Source organism: Bidens hawaiensis, unplaced genomic scaffold, assembly GCF_021521415.1.
Source record: "Bidens hawaiensis isolate Kalapana, Puna unplaced genomic scaffold, B.hawaiensis_p1.1 tig00001032_1, whole genome shotgun sequence".
In the NCBI taxonomy this organism is placed as follows: domain Eukaryota; kingdom Viridiplantae; phylum Streptophyta; class Magnoliopsida; order Asterales; family Asteraceae; genus Bidens; species Bidens hawaiensis.
In genome coordinates, this window is record NW_027491060.1 from 4,294,948 (window position 1) to 4,319,389 (window position 24,442).

The 24,442-nt window shown below is 34.8% G+C and overlaps 2 protein-coding genes across 3 annotated transcripts; one reads left to right on the top strand and one right to left on the bottom strand.

Moving 5' to 3' along the window:
• The first annotated feature begins 7,415 nt into the window (after positions 1 to 7,415).
• Positions 7,416 to 12,254, top strand: LOC143555469 (developmentally-regulated G-protein 1-like). Of its 2 annotated transcripts, none has more exons than XM_077045015.1 (11): positions 7,416 to 7,535; positions 7,786 to 7,853; positions 8,001 to 8,077; positions 8,295 to 8,475; positions 9,082 to 9,138; positions 9,724 to 9,798; positions 10,553 to 10,672; positions 10,783 to 10,953; positions 11,447 to 11,560; positions 11,657 to 11,827; positions 11,911 to 12,254. In XM_077045015.1, the coding sequence occupies exons 1-11, from the start codon at positions 7,466 to 7,468 to the stop codon at positions 12,004 to 12,006; spliced, it is 1,200 nt and encodes a 399-aa protein (XP_076901130.1). In that variant the 5' UTR covers positions 7,416 to 7,465; the 3' UTR covers positions 12,007 to 12,254. The 2 variants fall into 2 exon arrangements, with proteins under 2 accessions (XP_076901130.1, XP_076901127.1); XM_077045012.1 differs by lacking the exon at positions 9,082 to 9,138 and adding an exon at positions 9,507 to 9,563.
• Positions 12,255 to 12,783: 529 nt separating this feature from the next.
• Positions 12,784 to 16,058, bottom strand: LOC143555485 (proteasome subunit alpha type-6-like). The gene is made up of 9 exons (XM_077045024.1): positions 15,877 to 16,058; positions 15,574 to 15,668; positions 15,398 to 15,479; positions 14,690 to 14,786; positions 14,296 to 14,354; positions 14,054 to 14,136; positions 13,610 to 13,705; positions 13,412 to 13,471; positions 12,784 to 12,950 (listed from the first exon to the last, which is right to left on the bottom strand). The coding sequence occupies exons 1-9, from the start codon at positions 15,950 to 15,952 to the stop codon at positions 12,858 to 12,860; spliced, it is 741 nt and encodes a 246-aa protein (XP_076901139.1). The 5' UTR covers positions 15,953 to 16,058; the 3' UTR covers positions 12,784 to 12,857.
• Positions 16,059 to 24,442: the final 8,384 nt, after the last annotated feature.

Consider the following 24,442-nt stretch of genomic DNA (forward strand, 5'->3'; position numbering starts at 1 on the left):
AATAATAATGTCTTTTAACTCAACCTATCGCTCGAATATCATCTAGGGGTGGTGTTGTAGTAAAAAACTATTTATTTGTCACCTCATTACACATAGTCTTATCTCCTTCCACATGAAAGTGTGGAACCACACAAAACTAGAGGTGCACAAAAAACTCGTACCCGGAACCGGACCCGAAAAAAATACCCGGAACCGGTTTTTTTATACCTGGGTATTCTGTACCCGAAACCGGAACCGACCTTACTCGTAGGGTATGGATAGGGTATGCATTTTGAGGTCAATACCCGTACCCGGAACCGTACCCGATTTATACCCGTAAATACCTGAACCCGGTCATACCCTATACCCGATACCCGGTTATACCCAATACCAATTTTCTAATACCCGAAATATTACATGAGTTTTTATTGTATATTTTTATGTTTTTTCACAACTTTTATGTTTAAGTTTTTGTAAAATGCATATTACTAAGTAAATAATTTGTAACTAAATGGATTTATGGTTTTTGTAATGTGACATTCTGTTGGTGCATTTTGTGACCGTCGCTATGCAATTCTGATCAGCGGAAACGAAGTACGAAGTTAGGACAACTTCGCCATAGGCGAAGTTAGAACAACTTCGCCATAGGCGAAGTTGTAACTACTTCGCCTACAGGACCAAGCCCATGAAGTTGTTTATATATATATATATATATATGTGTCTTGGTTAGGTCTGTGTATCCAAAAAGTTAGAGAGTTTTGTGTTACAGTTCATTTGTCTAGAGAGAAACCGAGAGGGAGAGTCGTGTGGGACGGCCCGAGGTAGAGCTCACCTCGGGTCGGCCGTGTTTCTGTTTATGTTCGGTATGTAACGTGTTTGGTTATTATATAAAAGATCTGCAGATGTGTTTATCCCGTTCGTGTGTTTGTTCGTGTGTTTGTATGTGTGTAATCGTGTTCTTCGTTTTCTACAACATTAACGAGTCTAGGAGGATTCCGCACTCCTAGACCTCGTGCGGATCTCGTATCGATCGGCGACGCCCCGCGGGCGGGGGGACTTACAAGTGGTATCAGAGCCTTAGGCTCTTATGCTATGGTTCGAGATCTGCGTTTTGGTGTTTCTGGCACGTTTCTGATGCGTTTCTGGCCGAACAACCGCCGCAGGCGAAGTTATGGGGTTCAGGCGAAGTTGTCGCTTAAATTTTAGGGTTTAGGCGAAGATATAAGGTTAAGCGAAGTTATTCACAACTTCGCCTACCTCACAAGTTCGCTTATCTCAGGCGAAGTTATCTGTCAGGCGAAGTTTTGGTCAGGCGAAGTTATGGACAGGCGAAGTTGACTTTTAGGCGAAGTAAAAAAAAAAGTGTTTGAAGTTTTCGTCTGTATGGCCAGGTGTACACGATTATTGTGAGACCGAAGACGTTGTTCCGTCAACGAGTGAAACTTGTTATCTCTTGGTCTTACGTGTGAACAAATACGTGTCAACTCTGGATATGGAGTTGAGTTTGTGAATGGGATATTGATTGAAACTGGATATTGACACATATTTGGGTGTTTGTGGGCAATGAAATAGTTGTTGTTCGAGGTTGACCAACTGAAGAAAGTCAAATTGAACTGAAGGTTTTTGTCATTACTAGATTGCGGTCAGAGCATATTATTTATGTTATTTTCAAGGCGTTCGAGAATTGGATGCTGAAACGTGATGCTTATTTATTAAAGTGAAAATTCTGGAACAAGTTGGATTTAATCGGGAATTAAAGTGTTTATGTTCTTGATCGTTATCCCTGGTGATTGAAGATGCTTCGGATTAAGTAATGGTCATGTGTGTTAGATTCTGTCAAGGTGGTTTTGTGATGAAATTGATCACTTGATGTTGAGTAGTTGAAGATTAAACCTTATTGTATGCCGACGTGTTGGTGAAGTTGTGGAGGGAGCCCAACTTCACGTGTTGGTGAAGTCAGAAGGACTCACGTGATTGGTTGAGATGATCAATTAGGCACGGGGATGCATGCATTTCAAAGACCTCAATCTATATAGTCGGAGAAGCTTACACTGAAGGGGAGATCGGATATGGAAGACGCTGGGTGATTGGTAGATTTGTGAAGCTACAAGACAGTTTCAGGCACGGCTGGTTGAAGAGCAAACAGAAGATCATCAGTTAAGAGGGAGTCTGTTAGTGCATGGTTTGTAACAGATGATCTTTTGTGTTTGTTAGAATTGAGAGCAACAGTCAAAAGGGAGTCTGTTGGTGCATTTTGTGACCGTCGCTATGCAATTCTGATCAGCGGAAACGAAGTACGAAGTTAGGACAACTTCGCCTACAGGCCCAAGCCCGTGAAGTTGTTTATATATATATGTGTGTCTTGGTTAGGTTTGTGTATCCAAAAAGTTAGAGAGTTTTGTGTTACAGTTCATTTGTCTAGAGAGAAACCGAGAGGGAGAGTCGTGTGGGACGGCCCGAGGTAGAGCTCACCTCGGGTCGGCCGTGTTTCTGTTTATGTTCGGTATGTAACGTGTTTGGTTATTATATAAAAGATCTGCAGATGTGTTTATCCCGTTCGTGTGTTTGTTCGTGTGTTTGTATGTGTGTAATCGTGTTCTTCGTCTTCTACACCATTAACGAGTCTAGGAGGATTCCGCACTCCTAGACCTCGTGCGGATCTCGTATCGATCGGCGACGCCCCGCCGGCGGGGGGACTTACACATTCGTCAAATTTGAGTCTTGAGTCGTATTAGTTTTGTAAACTTCTATTTTTGTAAAACCGACTCAACATTTCTTATAACCTTATTTGATTATTATATAATATCATTTTATACCTCGACCTTAAATAAATCGATGTTGGTCATATTATAGCGTCGTTAAGAAAAAAAACATAAAGGGTTCAAACTGAGTTTTGGCAAAGTTAATATAAGTTTTGGAAACTTTTAAACTCACATTAAACATTGATTAGAACTTGAGGGGCCAGAATTGTAACATACATACACCACATATATATACATAATACCCTAACCCTAATATCATTTCATTCAGCCGCCACTTTCCTCCATGGCCGTTTTCCGGCGAGCGTGTTTTTCCGGTGAGAGAATCCGGCGACGCCAAACACCTCCGGCCACCACCTCGCACTGCATCACCACCATCTCAGCCACCCCCGCAACATGACACCACCACCCCTCGCTTTCCGGCAACCCTCTTCCCTTACGGTTCGTTTTTCCGGCGACCCCCTAGCTCCGCCGTGGCCCCGGTGCTCTTCCTCTCCCTCAGCCGCGCTCTCCCTCTCGCCCGTCTCTCTGTCCCTCTCTGCTCTCTCTCTATCTCTCTTGTGTCATCTCTCTCTCTGCTCTCTCTCCCTCTCGGCTCTCTCCCGTCTTTCTGTCTCTATCTATCTCTCCGTCTCTATCTCTCACTCTCTCTCCATCTCTGAGGCGTTTTTCCGGCGCGCCTCCGGCGGCCGGAATGGGCTCCGACGACGGGGTATGAGGCATGGTGGTGGTGACCTGCCATGTATCCGGCTACCTTCATCTCCGACGACTCGTGAACATTTATAATAGGTAAATTTAATTTGGGTTTTGATATTGTTAGTTTTCGTGTAGAGTTGTTTTGATTTGGGAAAAGATAAACGATCGGGAAATGGTTATCTTGGCTCGGTTAGTTTGTACGTTAGTTGTTAGACTAGAGGTCTCGGGTTCGAGTCTCCTTCTAAACCGATTTTGTGTTATCATGGTTAAAAATCGTATAATTGGTATAAAACTATTAAATATATAAAACTCATTATTTATAACAATAATAATAATAATAATAATAATAATTATTATTAACTTTTTATAAAAAAATGTATATCATTATAAATTCTAATTATTAGTATTAGTATTATTGTTAATGTTATTGTTATTATCATTTTTTTTATAAATATTAAAGTTACTATTATTATTTAAGATCATATTATTATTATTATTTATTAAATTATATTTTTATCTTTTATTATTAGCAATAATATTATTGTATTTATTTTGTGAACTCGTTTAGAACTCGAACCGACATCAAGGGTGGTATCATTATTTACTATCAATATTATTTATTATTATTATTATTTTTATCAACAACATTTTAATTAATACAAAGATCATTATTCTTTAACTATTATTATTAGTATTATACAATATTAGAATTATTAATAATAATTACTGTTATTATTATTATCATTGTTATCTTATACATCTATATATATATATATGTATATATATCTAACATATCTTTTTAGAAATATTATTATCATTACCATCATTATCATTTATAACATTATTATAAACCTTATTACCTATTCATTTTTATAAAACCGAACTCTTAAATTAAGCTCGTCTTGTTTCTATCTTGATATTGGTTTAGTTATTTAAAGGTCTAATAAAATAATAGTATTTTATTTTAAATTATCAATTAAGTGCGAGTCCCATATCGTTGACAAACTAACCGGTAACCCGATTAACATCCGAATCGTCTCATTCATTGTTTCAAATATAATTTCAACTAAAGTTCAAGTTCATTAATATATTTTATTATTCGTTTTCATTTAGCTTTCAAGTCGGATCTGTTAGTTTACCGTTCGAGCTTCATTTATTTGTCTAATTATTTCTCAATTCATCAATCGAGGTGAGTACTTTCATACCCCTTTTTCCATTTTTTGTTTTGGGGTGACATTTCATACCTATCAAACTAAATGATTTACTTACTTGAATCTTAAACCCACAAACGTGATTGTATACTTTACTTGAATAATTGCTTGATTTGGTGTTCTATGCTTACATGCTATGTGCCTATGTGTTTATCGCTTTCAGTCATGGGGAAATCTATAAATCCTAGACCATTTGGTAATGGCAAGGTGTCGTTAACGTAATGCAATTAACGATATTCTATTAAATCCTAGACTACTTGGCAACCCCTTGTAGCTAGGTGGCGCTAACGTAATTCTATTAGCGATTGTCAATTTATCCAAGTTATTGCTTTTATTTATTGTTTTGTATGCAAGTTTTGTGGCTTTTTATTACTATATACTTATATGCTCAAACTTATGAATTGCTCACCAACCTTTGTGTTGACAAACTTTATTTTATGAAATGTTACAGGTTTGACTTTTGTTGACTCGAGTGCTTGACGGAAAACGTTACCAAGACTATTAGGGTATTAGTAAAACGAACAATATGATTGCTATTTGTTTGTGTAGACGAGATGTGTTGTTTATTGATTTGTTGAAATAAAATGAATTAAATAAATATTGTCACTTTAAATAGCGTCTTCTGTATTTGTCCAATCACGTTGCACCCCGGCATGTTCCGCCACCTTTGGTCGGGGTGTGATATGTAATATCGTTTGATTATTTTTATAAATTACAAAGCAAATTTAAATTTTAAACAAATTAAAAAATGTATAAAAAAATTACAAATTCAAAACCGGGTATTAATACCGGGTCGTACCCGGTTCCAATACCCGAACCCGTTCATACCCTACCCGGGTACATAGGGTTGAGTTTTTCTCCTAAATATCCTACCCGAACCCTACCCGGTTTCTCTCAATACCCGATTTTCCAATACCCAATCATACCCGAAACTGGTTCCATACCCGAACCCAAATATTAGAAAAAACCCGATTTATGCACCTCTACACAAAACCAAGGAGAACTATATTGAACTAGCTTATGATGCTTGTTATAAATTTATGGCCCAAACTGTTACTTAGGCCCAAAGGTTTAGACGAAATTGTTTCAATAAACCAACTTTATTATTTCAAGCCCCTACATTATTTTATCACAAATGTAAAACTGATACCAAGCCCCAAACTAATCAATATATAAAACTGCAAATCAAAAAAGTTTTAATTTTTAATTTAGTGTGCACTCAAACTGATTCGTAAAAACCCTAAGTAACGTTATGTTCCTGAATTCATTTAACGAAGGAAATGAATGAACATGAAAACATTTCCATTATTTTCTTTTCTTTTCTATTAATTTCATTTTCCTTTCCTTTACCTCTTTTCAATTTCTTACATTTTTTAAAGAAAGCTTTTACACTATAAAATTCTTCATTTTCCTTTTCTATTCCTCCATCAAATGAAACTCAATAACACTTTTATTCTTTTCTTTATTTTTCTTGTCTCCCTTGTCAATTCATGACACGACCCTAAATCCGACACAAAAAAGATAGGTTTTGGGTCGGCTGACACGACCCGTTTTCTTAAACAGGTCAACCCAAACCTGACTCGTTAAAAAGTGGGTTGACTTGTTAACCCGTTTAATAATTATAGAAAAGTTAATATTTTTATTTTAGAGATAAGATGTTTTAAATTTTAAAATGAAATACTTAGTTTGTTAAATATTCATATATCAGTTAACTTTTAAAAGTAAAACTAATTTATTTTTACACTATTTTTATCTACTTATTACTTCTAATAATTTCCTTTTATTAGTTCTAACTGTATATTCTCTGGTTATTTCATTCGTTTGTTCTTATCTTGTGTTAAATATGTGAACTTAAGTTTGTTAATTGAGAATGAGGGATAAATACACAATAACAATTACATTTATCACAAATTATTAACAAGTTTTACATGAATGAAAGTAATTAATTAACTTTTAATTTATTACTAAGTCAATAGATATTACTCATATTTGTATATGAATGTAAAATGGGTTGACCCGAAACACAACCCGAACACGACACAAATTTAAATGGGTCGATACGAATAAAAAATGGGTTGGGTTAGAGTTGAAGAATCTCAACACGCTAACCTGTCAATCCGACACAATTAACGCCCCTACTTAAATGAAACTCGAGAACACAAACCTCAAATGTTTGAAAAATAATGAAAAGATTTACAAAATTATTATATTTCAGTTATTTATTTGTTTATTGGGCTGGGCTCGGGAATGGACTCCCAGAATCCCAAATCGCATCGACACACAACACAGTAACAGAAGCCGTACGCATCACCCCTCGATCAACACTAGCGGTGGAAAGGGGTTAGCACTTAGCACAGCAGCCATTCGAACTCACTCGAAGCCGTCGATTGTTCAGATCAAGCGCTCGTATCCGTCCAGGCAGGTAGGTATGTGTTCGCTTTACGATTTCATTTTTCAATTCCAGCCTCTAATTTTACTCCGTTATTGAATAATAGTTAAAATCGATGCGTGAATTATGTTTTCATCACTAGAAATCTGAAGCCTAATCGCGTTATGAATACATTTAGCATCATATATAGTAAAGAAACATACATGTGTTTCCCTTTTTAGTATATATTATGCTTCTCTCTCTATGTTCAGCAGTCATTTTTATATTATTGTACTTGTAGCAAAGTGTTTCTTGTAGCTTACATTTTTCTAACTATGTGTATGGTTGGTTCGGTTCCGTTTGGTTATTGAATTTGGAACGCATACGCAATGCAAAACTACTTTGCTAATGCAATTCGTGTTATATATCTACAGCCTATATCATAAGGAAAGATGGGGATCATAGATAGGATCAAAGAAATTGAAGCCGAGATGGCACGCACCCAGAAAAATAAAGCAACAGGTTATCACCTAAAGGCTTGCGTATAATTTATGTTTATGTTATTACATATTTCACTTTTATTGTTCGTTGTTTAGCTTATCACTGATGAACCATTTGTGATGAGCTAAAGGCTTGCACATACTTATTGCTTCTGATAACATTACTTTGTTTGAACCTCTACATTGGTGTGTTTAATTATATGCTTGTGTACCATATTATGTCATTCTTTATATGAAGGTTATTTTGTTCATATTGACTTCTCTTTATACAGAATATCATTTGGGTCAGCTCAAGGCTAAGATAGCAAAACTAAGGACACAACTGTTAGAGCCACCAAAAGTAAGCAGTTGATATTGTTCATTAAATGACTTGCTTGCTATATTATGTATTTGTTTTTAATAATGTTCATATGTTGTTTTTTTTCATATGCATAGTTGACTGCGATTGCTATAATCTATACCGTCATATCCTTTTTATGATTAACAGGGTTCTAGTGGAGCTGGAGAGGGGTTTGAGGTTACAAAATATGGTCATGGTCGTGTTGCACTTATAGGATTTCCAAGGTTTGTTATGGATGCTAATTTTATATTCTTTTTCTACATTTGAGTGATTGAAATTTGAAAGATGGATTTTGATATGGTGGTAGTGTTATTACTATGTTTGGCCCTAGTTTTTTAAACATAAAGGCCGATTTCAGCTTAATAGACGTGTCTCAAATTTCAATACAAATGATCTGATTATTATCACTTCTTAGTGTTCTGATAATTGATTATTACACAGTGTGGGAAAGTCCACGCTTTTAACCATGTTGACTGGAACACAATCAGAAGCTGCAGCATACGAGTTTACAACGCTTACTTGTATTCCTGGGATTATTCACTACAATGGTACCAAAATTCAGTTACTTGATCTTCCTGGAATCATTGAAGGAGCTTCTGAGGGCAAGGGGCGTGGTAGACAAGTTTGTTTGTTTAATATGACTGGTTGACATCTTGTTTGTAGTGACTTTAATTTTTTTAAGATGTTTAATAGATGTATAATATATAACACATGGGATTTATAGTTCTGGCACTAATATAATAGGAAAGAAAGTCTTCAATTAGAAACCAATGCACATTAAGTTATAGGATAATAATACACAGGCCATCAAAAATCAGTTCAATTTCATTTATGCTGAATCCAACAAATTTTTTTTTTTTGCCAAAAAGTTATTAAAACGACAAAATACTTTTAAATTTAAAGCTTAAATGTAAAATATTCCCAATAAATCTACATCTATTCAAATATCTGTTGACAATCAATCTATAGCTGACTACTTCGAGTAGACTTTTGGTTTGTTGTTTTACAACTAAAGATGTAATTAAAGTTTCACGGGTGGATTCTAAAATTGTTTAATATTTTGGTGCCAACTTTAAACTTGTGAATATTGGATGACCTATGTATATATCATTCTGTAACTTATTGAATAAAGTTACCTATTCATCTCTGCTGTAGTACACATCATTCTTTTTATTGAATAAGGTTATCTGTTCATCTTTGTTTACGATGTTATTCGTTTCATGTTTAGGTGATTGCAGTTTCAAAGTCATCAGACATTGTGTTAATGGTTCTTGATGCTTCTAAAGTAAGTTCTCATTATGATATAGCATCTTGTTTTAAATTTAAAGCTTAAATGTAAAATATTCCCAATAAATCTACATCTATTCAAATATCTGTTGACAATCAATCTATAGCTGACTACTTCGAGTAGACTTTTGGTTTGTTGTTTTACAACTAAAGATGTAATTAAAGTTTCACGGGTGGATTCTAAAATTGTTTAATATTTTGGTGCCAACTTTAAACTTGTGAATATTGGATGACCTATGTATATATCATTCTGTAACTTATTGAATAAAGTTACCTATTCATCTCTGCTGTAGTACACATCATTCTTTTTATTGAATAAGGTTATCTGTTCATCTTTGTTTACGATGTTATTCGTTTCATGTTTAGGTGATTGCAGTTTCAAAGTCATCAGACATTGTGTTAATGGTTCTTGATGCTTCTAAAGTAAGTTCTCATTATGATATAGCATCTTGTTTAGTCACCAATAATGGGCATACAGTTTGATCATTTGTATATTCATTATAAGGGTGTTACACTATCATCGAATTTTTGACTTCCTTAAGATCTCTTTGCCTAACTTCAATTTTTTCTACAAAATTTTCAGAGTGAAGGACATAGGCAAATATTGACGAAAGAGCTTGAAGCTGTTGGCTTGCGCTTAAACAAGAAACCACCACAGGTAATGTTTCAAATCATTGATTTATAATTTTGGAAAATGTTAACCCTGAGCATCTGATTTTACCTCTACTTCTACAATTATTCTTATGATAATTGTTTTGTTCTTTGTTATTTAATAAAAACCAACTTACTGTTGCTTTTGTCTTTTTTAGTCTTATACTTCTTTTGTACACTCGAGTCATTTGAGATGGGTTTTTGTCTTGGTTAGGTAGGGCTGTTCAAAAAGCTCGGTTGACATTGGCTTGCTTGTAAACGAGCCAAACTGCTCGGTTTGTAGCCGAGCTGAGGCTGAGCCAGATTGTAAAATATTTATAAATTATAACCCAAAAGTATAACCCAAAGTTTACTATCATAATTTAAAAGTTTTGTAGTTATTATATATGAATGTGTATTTTGAGAAGTTATTATTTTCTTTCTATGTATATCAACGTGTATAAGTACATTTTAAAAAATAAAAATAAAAAAATAACATAGTTGGCTCAACGAGCCACGAACGGGCTCGAGCTCTTTACGAGTTGAGCTCAAACTCAACATTTTAGCGTTTAGCGTGCTAAAACAAATTAGCTTGATTTGTCTCGGCTCAGCTCATTTACAAACCTACATTTGGTCATTATAGAGTATATTAATTATGACCCAAACATGAGAAAAACTCTTACACAAGTTTACATGATTACCCAAATAACTTAAGTGTCCGCATAATGACCATTGAAAGTATATTCAAAAAATTTTATTTTGGTTTTTTGGGTTCTTTGTAGATATACTTCAAAAAGAAAAAAACTGGTGGGATTTCCTTTAACAGCACAATCCAATTGACTCATATTGATGAGAAGCTCTGCTACCAAATTCTACATGAATACAAGATTCATAATGCAGAGGTAACCTAAACATTTAGCTAATATGCATCTGAGTTTTTGGTTTATGTTTATGCGGTTATTTAATATAGTCCTCATGAGTTTACTCTTTTTTCATATTTATCCTTTTTCAGTTATTATTTCGTGAGGATTCCACTGTGGATGATCTGATTGATGTTATAGAGGGAAACCGGAAGTACATGAAATGTATATATGTGTACAACAAAATCGATGTTGTTGGTATTGATGATGTTGACAAACTAGCACGCCAACCAAATTCTATTGTCATTAGTTGCAACTTGAAGGTACGTTTCGTGCTTCATTATATAAAACTGTTGTTTATGCATAGCATCCAAGTTGATTCGGGTGATATCAAAAGATAATGTAACCTTTATATTTTCACCAAAGCCATTTATTAAAACAACTATAAGGGCCAACCAAGTATCGATCTGGTGGAAATTTAGAAATTGCTAAAATATTTGGAAATGTGAAGCTTTTGTTACATCTATTGTTGTAAAATGACAAAAGTACCCTTGAACCACTCAAGCATGCTTTGACAGTAAACCTAGAGTTGGTTCTCTTGAGTAGATTCAAGGGTGTTTCACTGTTTTGCCATTTTAAAACTCTAGATGGGATACAACTTTAAATTTTAGAGCATTTTGTCATTTTGTATTTTTCTGACAAATTTTTTTTATTGATATTTGGGTGGCCCTAGTGGAAGCTTTTGTATGCGTTTTCCCCATATTAAAGATGATAATAACAATGTTGTTTACAGTCTTTAATGTGGTTATTTTGCAGCTGAATTTTGATAGACTGCTTGCAAGTATGTGGGATGCAATGGGGTTGGTTAGGGTTTATACAAAGCCACAAGGCCAACAACCTGATTTTTCTGATCCCGTGGTTCTTTCTTCTGTATGTTAAGCACACTCTTTTGTGTTATTATATGCTCAAGTAATTAGTATTTATTTGTTATTTTTATTGTTATTATTTATCGTTTTGTAATTTCAGGATAGAGGCGGGTGCAGTGTAGAAGACTTTTGTAACCATATACATAGAAGCCTCGTGAAAGAAGTCAAATACGTGTTGGTTTGGGGCTCGAGTGCAAGGCATTCGCCTCAACATTGTGGACTTAGTCATGTTCTTCAGGACGAGGATGTTGTTCAGATTGTCAAGAAAAAGGTATAATTACAAAATTGCGATTAGAAAACGTATTTTGTTAATAGAAATACTGAAAGTTGCGTATAATGATTTGTACCCAACAGGAGAAAGAAAGTGAAGGAAGAGGTCGGTTCAAGTCACATACAACTGGTCCTGATCGAATAGCCGATAGAGTAAAGAAGGCTCCTTTGAAGAACTAGTCAATTGGTCAACCAGCATTCTCGTGTTACCAGATCTTTCTTTATTAGCATGTGCACGCGCGCTGCATGTTTTGATCGGATGCATGAATACAAATGGTTTTCTTATTATAATACTTGATGTTGTGATGTAGAATTGAGGAAACAGACTATATGTGTTTTGGAGTTTTCGTTGGTATTTTGATACATTGTTCTGAGGATGTTTGCGTTTATGTGATTGTTAATGAGTAGTAAGATGAACTCTTTTAAATAAGTTTATTTAAAAAAAACCATAAGCATATATCAATCTCAAATATTAGTTTTTGGTTTGGAAAGTCCTTGATTAATGAACAAAAGGGTTAAAGTCATGATTATCAAAATCCAGATTAGGCGAAGATTAGTAATCGACTAATCCTGGCCGATCGCTAGTCTTTTCCTCACCGCCCAACTAACAATTAGTATTACCATCAGTCAAATTGTTAACGAAAGACCAGGCTTGACCGGCTTATTGGCTGCTGTAATTGAATAAGTTTGATTATCTTTCCGTTTCCACACAACAAAATATAGTGTATTACAATATTTTTTTTCTCGGATTTTGAAGCTGTTGCATTGCATGGACACATGATTTAGTTTTGATCATTTAGAATGACGAAACCAAGATTACTCATTTTAACGAGAGTATCTTGTTACTCAGGGAACATAGTGTTATACTCGCATTGATGCAAATGAAAAGTTACTTCAATCAAAATAAGGTCCAATACAAAGCACATTTGAAAGGAAACAAACTACACCAAATGTAAGCATTGTCATGAAGTCTTAATAACCTTCTTCTAATTTGCTCAAAACAACATGAAAACGGTCCCAACTACTAATACTTAGTCACGCTCACTTATGGCAGTCAAGTGCTCATCAATTTCCTCTGTGGAGAGCACATGGAACTCTGGGCTCTCTTTTCTCACAACTCCAACCTGATCATAAAAAACAGTACATAAATATGATGATATTAACGACAACAAATTACAAACCGTTAGGGGATTCTGACCAAGCTTTTTAAAGGTCAGCGGAATGCAGTAACAAAAAATGGACCAGTTTTACAAAATCCGGTTATCCGCTCCAATATGTTTGAAATCGATCCAAGTTCAAAGTGGGGCCGATGCATATTACGATGCGCAGAAAAAAAACGAAAAATAGTATGTTATAAACATGTGAGCCTCACATGCTTATAACAATCTTTTTACCATTTTGCTGCTGCTTCATAACATGCAACACAGTCCCAGTTTAGATTGGGACCAATTTCTGAACATACTGGAACCAATAAACAGATTGTATAGGATTGGTTTAAAAGATTTCAGTCCCAAACCAAACCATGAACCTAACGCCTTAGGCACACTTTTTTAAAGCAGGAGTGAACATGGGATTTTTTATATACCTCAATCTCGTTGGCCTTGAAATCTTCTTGTAGAACAGATTGCAAAGCAGAAATAGCAGTCTGCAATCAATGATAATAAACATGATGTTAAATTCATAAACAAAATATGGGTCACAATCAGTTGAAATCTTCTTGTAGAGTAGACTTTAACATTTGTCAAGAAAGTTCTTTTTCTATAGCAGGAACAGAAAAATATACCTGGACGGTTTCATCATATGAAAATTCAGGGTCATTTTTCATTTTCTTCTCCAGGAAATTAATCGCCTCCTGCTCTTTTAAGCCAGCACTTGTTGCCTGCAAAAAAAATCAGAAATAAAAATCTATATAATTTCTGTCTTTTTACTTGTAGCGCCTCACTTTCATATATATCTTTAGGAAACTTTATCATTTAATAGAAATCCCGCTAAATAAATAGAGGGGGCATTATACATTGAGATCATTCTGATTCATGATTGTTTTCCTATTCATTTTTTCATAGAAACATATTTTTAATAAGTAGCCTTTTCTAATTTACCATGAAAGTGATTAATATGATATTGTAAAATTTAGGAAACAAACATGAAATTAAAATTAAAATTTTAGGACATGTATAAAAGTAATTCTAAAAAAATATAAAAATCTCCCTTTCAAAATTTTACACACCTTATGACCAAAGAAGTGGCCAGCTGGATCACATTTGAAAAGTCGAGGTCCATTCTCATCATCAATTCCCGCAACCATAGCCACTATAACAATAGATGAAAACAATTATATAATGATATAAAATCCGTATTCACATTTTGAAATAAATCTGACCGAATTAACTAATAATTGGGGCATGATAATTGATAAGTAAGTAATGTGTAATAAAGTGCTAGTTACTCCCAGAAAGATAAGAAACAAACCTACTCCAAGTGGTCTCATGTAAGCATGTTGAGTATAAACTTGGGATTTGTCAGCAATCCTGCAACATTTAATTTTAAAATTTGTCAACAAAATGTTTTTCTATAAATTTGACAATATTGTAACATGCAGACTCGTATCATACAGTTACACACAAAATAACCTAGACATAACAATATCAACCTACGCGTGACATAAAGAAGAATCATGACAAAGCATCAAAACATGATGTAAAGAAATGAAAAAAAAAAAGAAATCTATAATACAGACCATGATTTCTAGAACATATAAGAACCAGTATTCACAGCAACTACAGTATGGTGCAAGATACAATTTAATATAATAAACAAATGCAGTAAAGAAACAAAACACATAGGTTGCAGAATAAAAAATTACCATCTAGCCAATACATCAACAGGCATCTCGTATCCATATTTAAAACGAAACTCAGCAGCTTCATTCCTTGCTTGTTGAACCAAAGTCCTTGCATCAGCTGGAATGAAAGAAACAAAAGTACACTTAATGGGTTGAATTCTAAAACAATTTAACATTATAATAACACTATACAAGTAGAACGTGCCAAAAAACTCCAATAACAATACCTACAAGCAAACCTACCAGGCTACCAGGAACTAAATCAATGTAGAAAAACAAACAAAAAACAGCATATGATTTACTCATTTACCTAGACTCAGATAATCTGCAGTATACCTAAAACTACAATGCCATTTATTAAGTAGTTATTCTATCAAGAGCAATACGCAAATACAGCTCGGCAGATACTAGAAATTTGATTGCTATGAGCCAATGAAACATAAAATTCAAAATATTACATGCTACATACCATAAACTGCTCAATTGTGCCCATACATAACTATTAACTGTGTTAATTGTAATATGATGATTTTTTTACTATGCTAAGTAGCAAAGTCTCAGGTAGTAGTTTGTTGGCATACCCTTCACTTTCATTACATAGCATCAATTATCAAATTTTTCAGTCTAAAATCTTGGCGACACAGATAATATAATTGCAAAAAAAGGAATATAAAAAAGACATGAAAATCATAGATGACATCATTTATGCTGCAATCATTAAACAATAACCTGTAGTGCCAGTAGCCAATAGTCCAAGAAACTTAGTGACCGGGAAAAGATGTGTAACGCTGGTCGGATCCAAGAGCTTGTCCTGCAACATGATTAAAAATCACAAAAAACCATTAACCTCACAATAACTAGACCCCACATCATCTGAACCCATCAAAACTATAAATCAAACTCACCGGGACCTTCTTCTGAGTCACAACACACACCGAGTCTTTGCCTCGAACACCAATTGATGTCACTCCAGCTGCTTTAACTGCTTTAAAAGCATACTCTGTTTCCACCAACACAATCAATTAAAAAGAACCCTAATTCGAAACAATATTTTATAAATCTAGTGAATGAAACCCTAGAAGTTAATTATAACATAAAACAGGTACAAAACTACTTGACTTGACGATCAAGTATGAAACATGAATAGTTAATAAGCATGGATTTATATGTAATTGCAGTGACAATTGGATTAGGGATTGGATTCATACCGACTTGAAAGAGACGGCCTTCCGGCGAGAATATAGTAATGTGACGATCGTATCCACCTCCACTTCCACGGCTCATGATGATGATGATGATTCTCCGATTACTGTCGTTAGGGTTTTACGTCAAGAGTGATTGATCGTTTGAATCAAATACTGAAAGCTTTCTTTCTGCTCAAGACAAGATCTTGGAGAAGTAAGCAAACTTTTGGAATGAACTTGATTGTGGTGGGCATTTGTTGACTTACTGGGCAATTATCTATTGGACTGGGCCATGTCTCAAAAGTATTAAACTTTTTATATTCGGTTTTACATTTTACAGTCTAGTAAATTTAAGGGGGGAATAAGTTCTAAGCTGTCTATGGTTTGGTCTCGATTTGCTCGGTCTATCCCATCAACGCGACAAACGCATGTGCTATTTAGATCGAAAAGATGATTTGTCTTTAGAATTCGTAGTTATGAAAGCAGTGTCCGAAATCAGCATATTTAGATCATGAGTTTTGGATCACGTGAAGAGTGTTCGAAACCACTAGTTCTAGATCATAAGCAAACAATGAACATGCGTTTGATGGGAATAATGTGTACGCTATTACAAGCGGCTAGACATGACACAAGATATTCAACCACATGGTCCCTGAATCCTTTATAGCCTGAAAAACTCGTAGTTACTCTCACAACAACGTCATGTCATAGGAAAGAACGTCTTTCACGCTGAAAAAGTAAACCATAAATTGAACCTTTAGAAACAAAATCAAACAATCTCAATGTGTTGAAAACCAACAATTTTTTTCCAGTTTCATTATGAATATTTTTTAAAAAGTGAACCGATAATACACAGAGCATCCCAACTTTTTATTTTATGTCTAACACATATACATCAATGTTCACCATAAAACGTGAACCTTCACACTCACATAGAGAGACCATTTCAAACACGATGATCTCGACTAAGACCTTGAGTAGTTGAGTTGTTGATTGTATCAATGATCAATCTCAATTCTCAAACGGCAAATTATTGGGCTTACTAATCTAAAAATTGGGCCTATATTGGGTAAGGAATACATGAATCATGATCATCAATACCAACTTAAAATATTCGTTGTACTTGTTGGGCCGTATTAACGAATTAAAAGCCATTCATCATCCTAGCAAAACTAATGTATGTATATTAATGAGAAGAAAAATGGGGCACTCAAACATATGGAACTCGCATCTAAAATTATACAGAACTTGTTAGATTCGTGCTCCTTTTCTCGTATATACTCTCGTGTGCTGCAAACAATGCTTCGAACGCAATGCCAAGGAAATTGGCATCATTAACTTTAGATTTGAATTTTGGAATCATATGCTTTTAATTTTGTTTATAGTGAAATAGTATGCTTGCTGCACATGGCCTTGGTAGGTTGATTAATGTAGTGAAAATTTAGGCCATGTTTGGTATTACTTATTATGAGTTGTCTATTTGCATATGGGTTTGGTATCGCTTATTAAAAGTTGCTTATCTTCATATGGTATTGTTATGTTGATTGGTGAATTTTAGGGCGTGTTTGGTGTCGCCTTTCGAAATAACATGTTTGAAATTAGCAGCTTTGAATTGCATGTTCAAGGTGTCGTTTCACTTACGATGCGCATTCACCAAACACACATCCACTTAGACTAATGCTCGTGTAAGTGAGTGTTTTTTTATTGGAAATGACAATGTTTTTGCTTATTGCTATTAATATCATTACTTTGGGGAAGTTGTTTTATCATCTAAATATCTTATTGTTATGTGGCCGTGATCCTTACACATAGCACGTGTGTAAGTGAAACGGGTTTCTTTGATTCTTACACTACATGTAAGACATTTTTTAAGTTGACCAAACACGTTATCTACTAAACCTAAATGTTACACCTAAACATTCTGTTAATCGATATAACGGAATTTAATCTATTAACACCCGAAGAATACAAAATGAATTGAATATGAATTTGACTCAGAAATCTAACAACGATTTAGGGCTTCTCTTATTCACAATGAAACGATTACAAAGAAAGAAATCTCAAATCAAATGATTGAGTATTGAGAGAGAATTACAAAGAAGAATGAAAAACTGAATGTAACTAACTAAGCCAGCCCTAATCTGTTTATAACCAGATACAAATTGTCACTTTTAGCCCCTTTAATTACACAAGTTATGTAAACACTAACCATCTTTCACTATTTGACTTTCGTTGACCAAGGCATACTTATATCATAACAATCTCCACCTTATGCCTTTATCAACTAACATAAAAAATGATCACCAACATGTATTAAATCCAAACAAGTGTTAAACTTTGGACCTAGCACAACTTTGGTTAACATGTATGCTGCATTTAACTCAGTATCCACATAATCAACTTCAATCTTCTTTGAACTGATTATATCTCTTATAAAATGCATCTTTACTGAAATATGTTTGGTCCTTTCATGATAAATGGGATTCTTTGACAGCTTAATTGCACTTTGATTATCACATAACACCAAAGCTCTATCAACAGTAACACCCAATTCTGATACAAATCCCTTTAGCCACATACACTCCTTAACAGCTTCAGTTAATGCAACATATTCAGATTCAGTAGATGATAAAGCTACCACCTTTTTCAATGTTGACTTCCAACTGACTAAACCACCATTAATCAGAAATGCATACCCTGTGACAGATTTACCCCTGTCAAGGTCTTTGGCAAAATCTGCATCTACGTCCCCCTTCACCATCTCCACTCCACTACCGCCTTTACCAAACAATATACCAACATCTTGTACCATTTAGATACCTCATAATCCACTTAACAACCTCCCAATGCTGTTTACCAGGATTACATAAGAATCTGCTGACTAGGCTAACTGCATATCCTAGATCATGCCTAGTGCAAACCATTAGATACATTAAGCTACCTACTGCACTAGAATAAGGAACTTTTGACATTTCCTTTACCTCCACCTCATTAACAGGTGAATCCTGCTTTGACAATCTAAAATGCTGACCCAAAGGAGTAGAAACTGATTTCCTAAAACTCATAAAGTAATTAGCTAGTACCTTCTTCACATAAGACTTTTGAGTTAGCTTTAAGATCCCAGCAGCCCTATCTCTTAAAATTTCCATACCAAGAATCTTCTTTGCACACCCCAGTTCCTTCATATCAAACTCTCTTTTAAGCAACTCTTTTGTAGCTCTAATTTCTTCTTTATCCTTGCAGGCCACAAGCATATCATCCACATACAGTAACAAATACACAAAAGACCCCTTTGTATATTCTTTGAAATATACACAATTATCAAAATTACTTCTGTTAAAACCATCTGATACCATGTAGTCATCAAACCTTTTCTACCACTGTCTTGGAGACTGCTTCAAACCATATAGTGATCTTTTTAACAAGCACACTTTATCACTCTCTTTCTCCACCTCAAAACCCATTGGTTGTTCCATATAAGTTTCTTCTTCTAAATTCCCATGAAGAAATGATGTTTTTACATCAAGCTGTTCTAATTCAAGATCCAATACTGCACATAATGACAATATTACCCTTATTGAAGTGTGTTTCACAACTGGAGAATAAATTTCATTGTAATCCAGCCCTGCTCTTTGAGTGAACCCTTTTGCAACTAGTCTTGCTTTGAACCTAGGAGCCTCCCCTTTTTCCACTCCTTCTTTCAACTTATAAATCCACTTACAACTGACTAACTTCTGATCTTCAGGCTTGTTTACTAGCACCCATGTGTTATTCTTCTGCAATGATTCCATCTCTTCTTTCATTGCTTTAACCCACTCATCTCTTTGCTCAGAATTAACAGCTTCATTGTAAGTCAATGGTTCATTTACACTTTCAGATTTTGCAATACTAAAGACATATTCTGAAATGTCTTCATTGTCCCTGAATCTTGCAGGTGGTACAATATTTCTTCTTATTCTGTCTTTTGCTAAACTATAACTGGAAGTATTAGTACTTGTGCTTGTACTATTACTTGAACTTGGATCATCACTTGAGACCTCAGTTTGAGTTATTTCCTTTTCATCATTAATCAACTCCACTTCAAACTGACCATTTTGCCCCCTCACTTTCCAAATTTTTCCCAATTATATCTTTATACATTACATCCTCCTTAAACACTACATCTCTACTAATTATAACCTTAGGTGTACCTTCATCCATTCTCCACAACCTATACCCTTTTACACCAAAAGGGTAACCCAACATTACACATTTGACAGCCCTTGGTTCAAGTTTTCCTTGACTTACATGTGCATAAGCAAGTGAACCAAATACCTTCAAATTATCATAATTTGCTGGCTGTCCAGACCACATTTCCATTGGTGTTTTCATTTCAATGGCTGTGGAAGGAGACCTATTAACCAAGTACGCTGTTGTACTTAATGCTTCTGCCCAAAACGACCTTGGCATACCAGCACTAATTAACATACATCTTATCTTCTCAAGCAGAGTCCTGTTTATCCTTTCAACTAGACCATTTTGTTGTGGAGTTCCCACAACTGTTAAATGTCTAGCTATGCCTTTATCTTTACAAAACTGATTAAACAGTCCATTACAAAACTCAAGACCATTATCCGTTCTCAACTTCTTTATTTTCCTCTCTGTCTGTGTTTCAACCAAAACCTTCCATTCTTTGAACTTCCCAAAAGTTTCATCTTTATGTTTTAACACATATACCCAGACCCTTCTTGAATAATCATCAATTATTGAGAGAAAGTACCTGGCACCCCCTAAGGATTGGACTTTTGCAGGACCCCACAAATCAGCATGTACATAATCAAGTATATTCATTGTATGATGTGATCCTTTCTTAAAGCTAACCCTCTTAGCTTTCCCAAACACACAATTCTCACAGAACTCTAGCTCACAGTTCTTAAGATCTTTAAGATACTCCCTAATTTCAATTAATCCTTGTGGACTGATGTGTCCCATTCTTCTATGCCACAACATAGCCTTGGACTCCACCTCTTTCTCTGCAACATTTGCCGACCCTTTTGACAAGACCTCACCATCCAAGAAATAGATGTTGTTACCCTTTCTAGTACCAGACAAAACTGTCATAGATCCTTTAATCACTTTGACCTTACCATTCTTTAGAGTTACTTGATAACCATTGCTTTCAAAGGTACCAAGAGATATTAAATTCTTTTTTAAATCAGGAATATACCTAACATCTTCCAATTCAACCTTAGTTCCATTATCTAACTTAAAGGAAATAGAACCAATACCTTGTATCTTGCAATGTCTATCATCTCCTAACTTCACAGACCCTTGATCTATCATTCTCAAGTTCTTGAAATACTCCCTTTCAAGAGTCATATGATAAGAACGCCCGGAATCCATAACCCATTCACTAAACCCTTGTACATTAGTAACCACCATGACATCTGCACTATCATAACCATCAGATCCTTCTTGTGAAGTCTTTTCTTGTTTCTTGAAATTACCACTCTCACCCTTCTTCTTTCTCAACTCGGGACAATCTCTCTTAAAGTGTTTCTCAGAATTGCATATGAAACATCTCTTCTTGAAATTAGACTTAGACCATGACTTATGATCACCTTTCTTTTTGAAAGTTCTCTGTTCTGATCTACCTCTCACATACAACCCATCAGACCCATCATCTTTAGCCTCTCCTCTCTTATGCAACTCCTTAGAGTTCATGGCTGCAATCACATCTTCCATAGACAAACTTTCTCTTCCAAACATCAAAGTATCAACAAAATGCTTATATGACACGGGTAATGATGCCAAGAATATAATGGCCCTATCCTCATCATCAATCTCAACCTCTATATTTTCAAGATCAAGAATTATCTTATTGAATTCATCAATATGATCCTCTAAGGACTTACCGGCTGCCATGGAAAACATATACAACCTTTTCTTTAGATAGAGACGATTAGCCAATGACTTAGTCATGTACAACCCTTCTAACTTTGCCCATACCGCAGCAGCTGTGATCTCTTTTGAAACTTCACGAAGAACTCGATCACCCAAACACAATATTATTACACTATGGGCCTTTTCTAGAATATCCTTCTTCTCCATATCGTTTAGCCCTTCTGGCATGTTCGGCTCACCTAACAAGGAATCAGAAACCTCTTGATGAACCAATAGAGCCCTCATCTTCACACGCCATAAGCTAAAACCGTTCTTGCCATCAAATTTCTCAATATCAAACCTAGCATTCACCATCTTGCAATTGAATCAAGAAATCTCAAATCAAATGATTGAGTATTGAGAGAGAATTACAAAGAAGAATGAAAAAATGAATGTAACTAACTAAGCCAGCCCTAATCTGTTTATAACTACCACCAACAACCCAGATACAAATTGTCACTTTTAGCCCCTTTAATTACACAAGTTGTGTAAACACTAACCATCTTTCACTATTTGACTTTCGTTGACCAAGGCATACTTATATCATAACACATTCTGAACCATTTTTCTTGATTTTAAAACACGAACCTTAGGTGCATTGAGACACGAGGCTCACTCATGTAATAAATGTAGGTGATTTTAGTGTAAATATTTAGTCGTAATTAGTATTACTAGTAGTATCTGACCTTGAAGTGGCAACTTGGATATATGCTGGAACAAGCGATCAGATGCCAAATGGTTCTTTACGACTGATATATTTGTATACACTCAGCAGCTGTAATTGTCACATGTCATGCTTCTTCGTAACTGATGTATTTGTATATATGTTGTAACTAATATTACTGTACGTCACATCACATGTCATGCATCTTCATGAAAAATTGCAACAATAGTGATGTCTAAGCCCACATATAAAGGATTCATCTAGTTAGATTAAAACCTATTGAATCAATACTTTGAATTTCATAAAAAATAACTTCTCTTATTGGATGGAAACTTTCTGTCTTGTGTGATTATTGTTTTTGTGTATAAATGAAATATACATTAATTTGAAAGTGATCACACGATTCAAAAAGGTCACTAAGATATTAGATTGTAAACATGAAAGAAGAGGTCGCTTCATGGATTGTTTAAGATGTTATACGGTGTCATGTACATGAGGTATGCTTTTGTGTTACTGCGCAGGCCAAACATGTTCAAGGTGCATGTATCAGGAGTGCTTTTTGCTAATTGAGCATGATTTTGTGGATTAGGTCACTCTCACATACAATATAAATGTTATTTATGAGCGTGTTTGAGATTAAATTTGAAAAATGCTTATTGGCTTTTTCAAAAAGCTATTTTAAAAAGACAGAATTTGAGGCTTTTAGAAAACTACTTTTTAACCCTTTCAAAAAGGTAAAATAAGAAATCTTTTTATGATTGCCAAACATATTTTAACTTATTGGCTTTTTGAAAACATCAATAACCAATAAACATTTTTCAAACTCAATCTCAAACATGCTCTATTATATATGATGTGTAGGTTATTTATTAAACCTCTTGGTAGAAGAAATATTAATAAAGGTGTATAAATCTTACTACTCACGTCTCACTCCAACAGAGAAAGAAGTTATGTAAAACAAAGCTACTTTTTTTTTGTGTAGTCTTGACTTGCCACTTTCTGGCCATCTCGCTGTCACCCATTGGTTGTCTTAATCTTTACAACAAGTCTTTGTTTTCTTCTGTCGTCGAGAATCATTGAAACAGCCAATTTAGTTATTATCTATTGAACTAGACAACATGAAGAGGCTATTTATTTTTTAGACTTATTTCGACTTGCTTGATCTCGCCTTTGTACTGCTGGGCCAACCAGTTTTTGAAAACAGTTTATTGGTTTGGTCTTCAAAGTATTATTTTGAATTCCTAGTCTGTTTGTTTTAATATAATTTTTCTTGATACGGATACTTATAATCCCGATTCATTTAAAGATAAAACCGAGGGGTGGCTAGGTCGATCTCAAGAGGAGGATAGAGAGAAGATAAAATTCAAATATATAGTATTATTAATTTAAAGTTTATAATTCCAAATTGTTTTCCAACAGATACATGCACTTGCATACAAGTGTGTTATGTAGTTATGTACGTTACCTTTCATACGAGTGGATGAAAATAGCTATGCATTTACACATACTATCATAGGTTTGTGATTGACTGGACACTAATTTTAACAAAAATATAATATCCATATATATGGTCCCAGGTATAGGTTGGTTCCAATGCTAGGTTTTAACAAATTATTGTTATCTTACTATCAGTCTTTTATGAATTCATTAATCGCACTTGCGTTCTCGTGGTCCCCAGATTTTAGGAAAATTACTGTCGTTTGCTTTGAATATTATTTTAGCAAGTATCGCGGTAACAACTCAAATAGAGAACCAAACCAACAACATCGCATCGACATAACATAACGAACCTCTAGCCGGATCAACAGGCACGATAGAAGAGGTTATAGTCTTACAGGTCATCATCAACAGTGGTCAGTGGGGCCTGCACGACAACACGTAGATCTCCAAGATTGTAATATAAACCGGTCTCTGTAAAGTAACATTACCTGTGACATCATTGTTGATGCGATATTAGCTTGTATATATATTATAAAACCTCATTCATGATATATGAAAAACCAT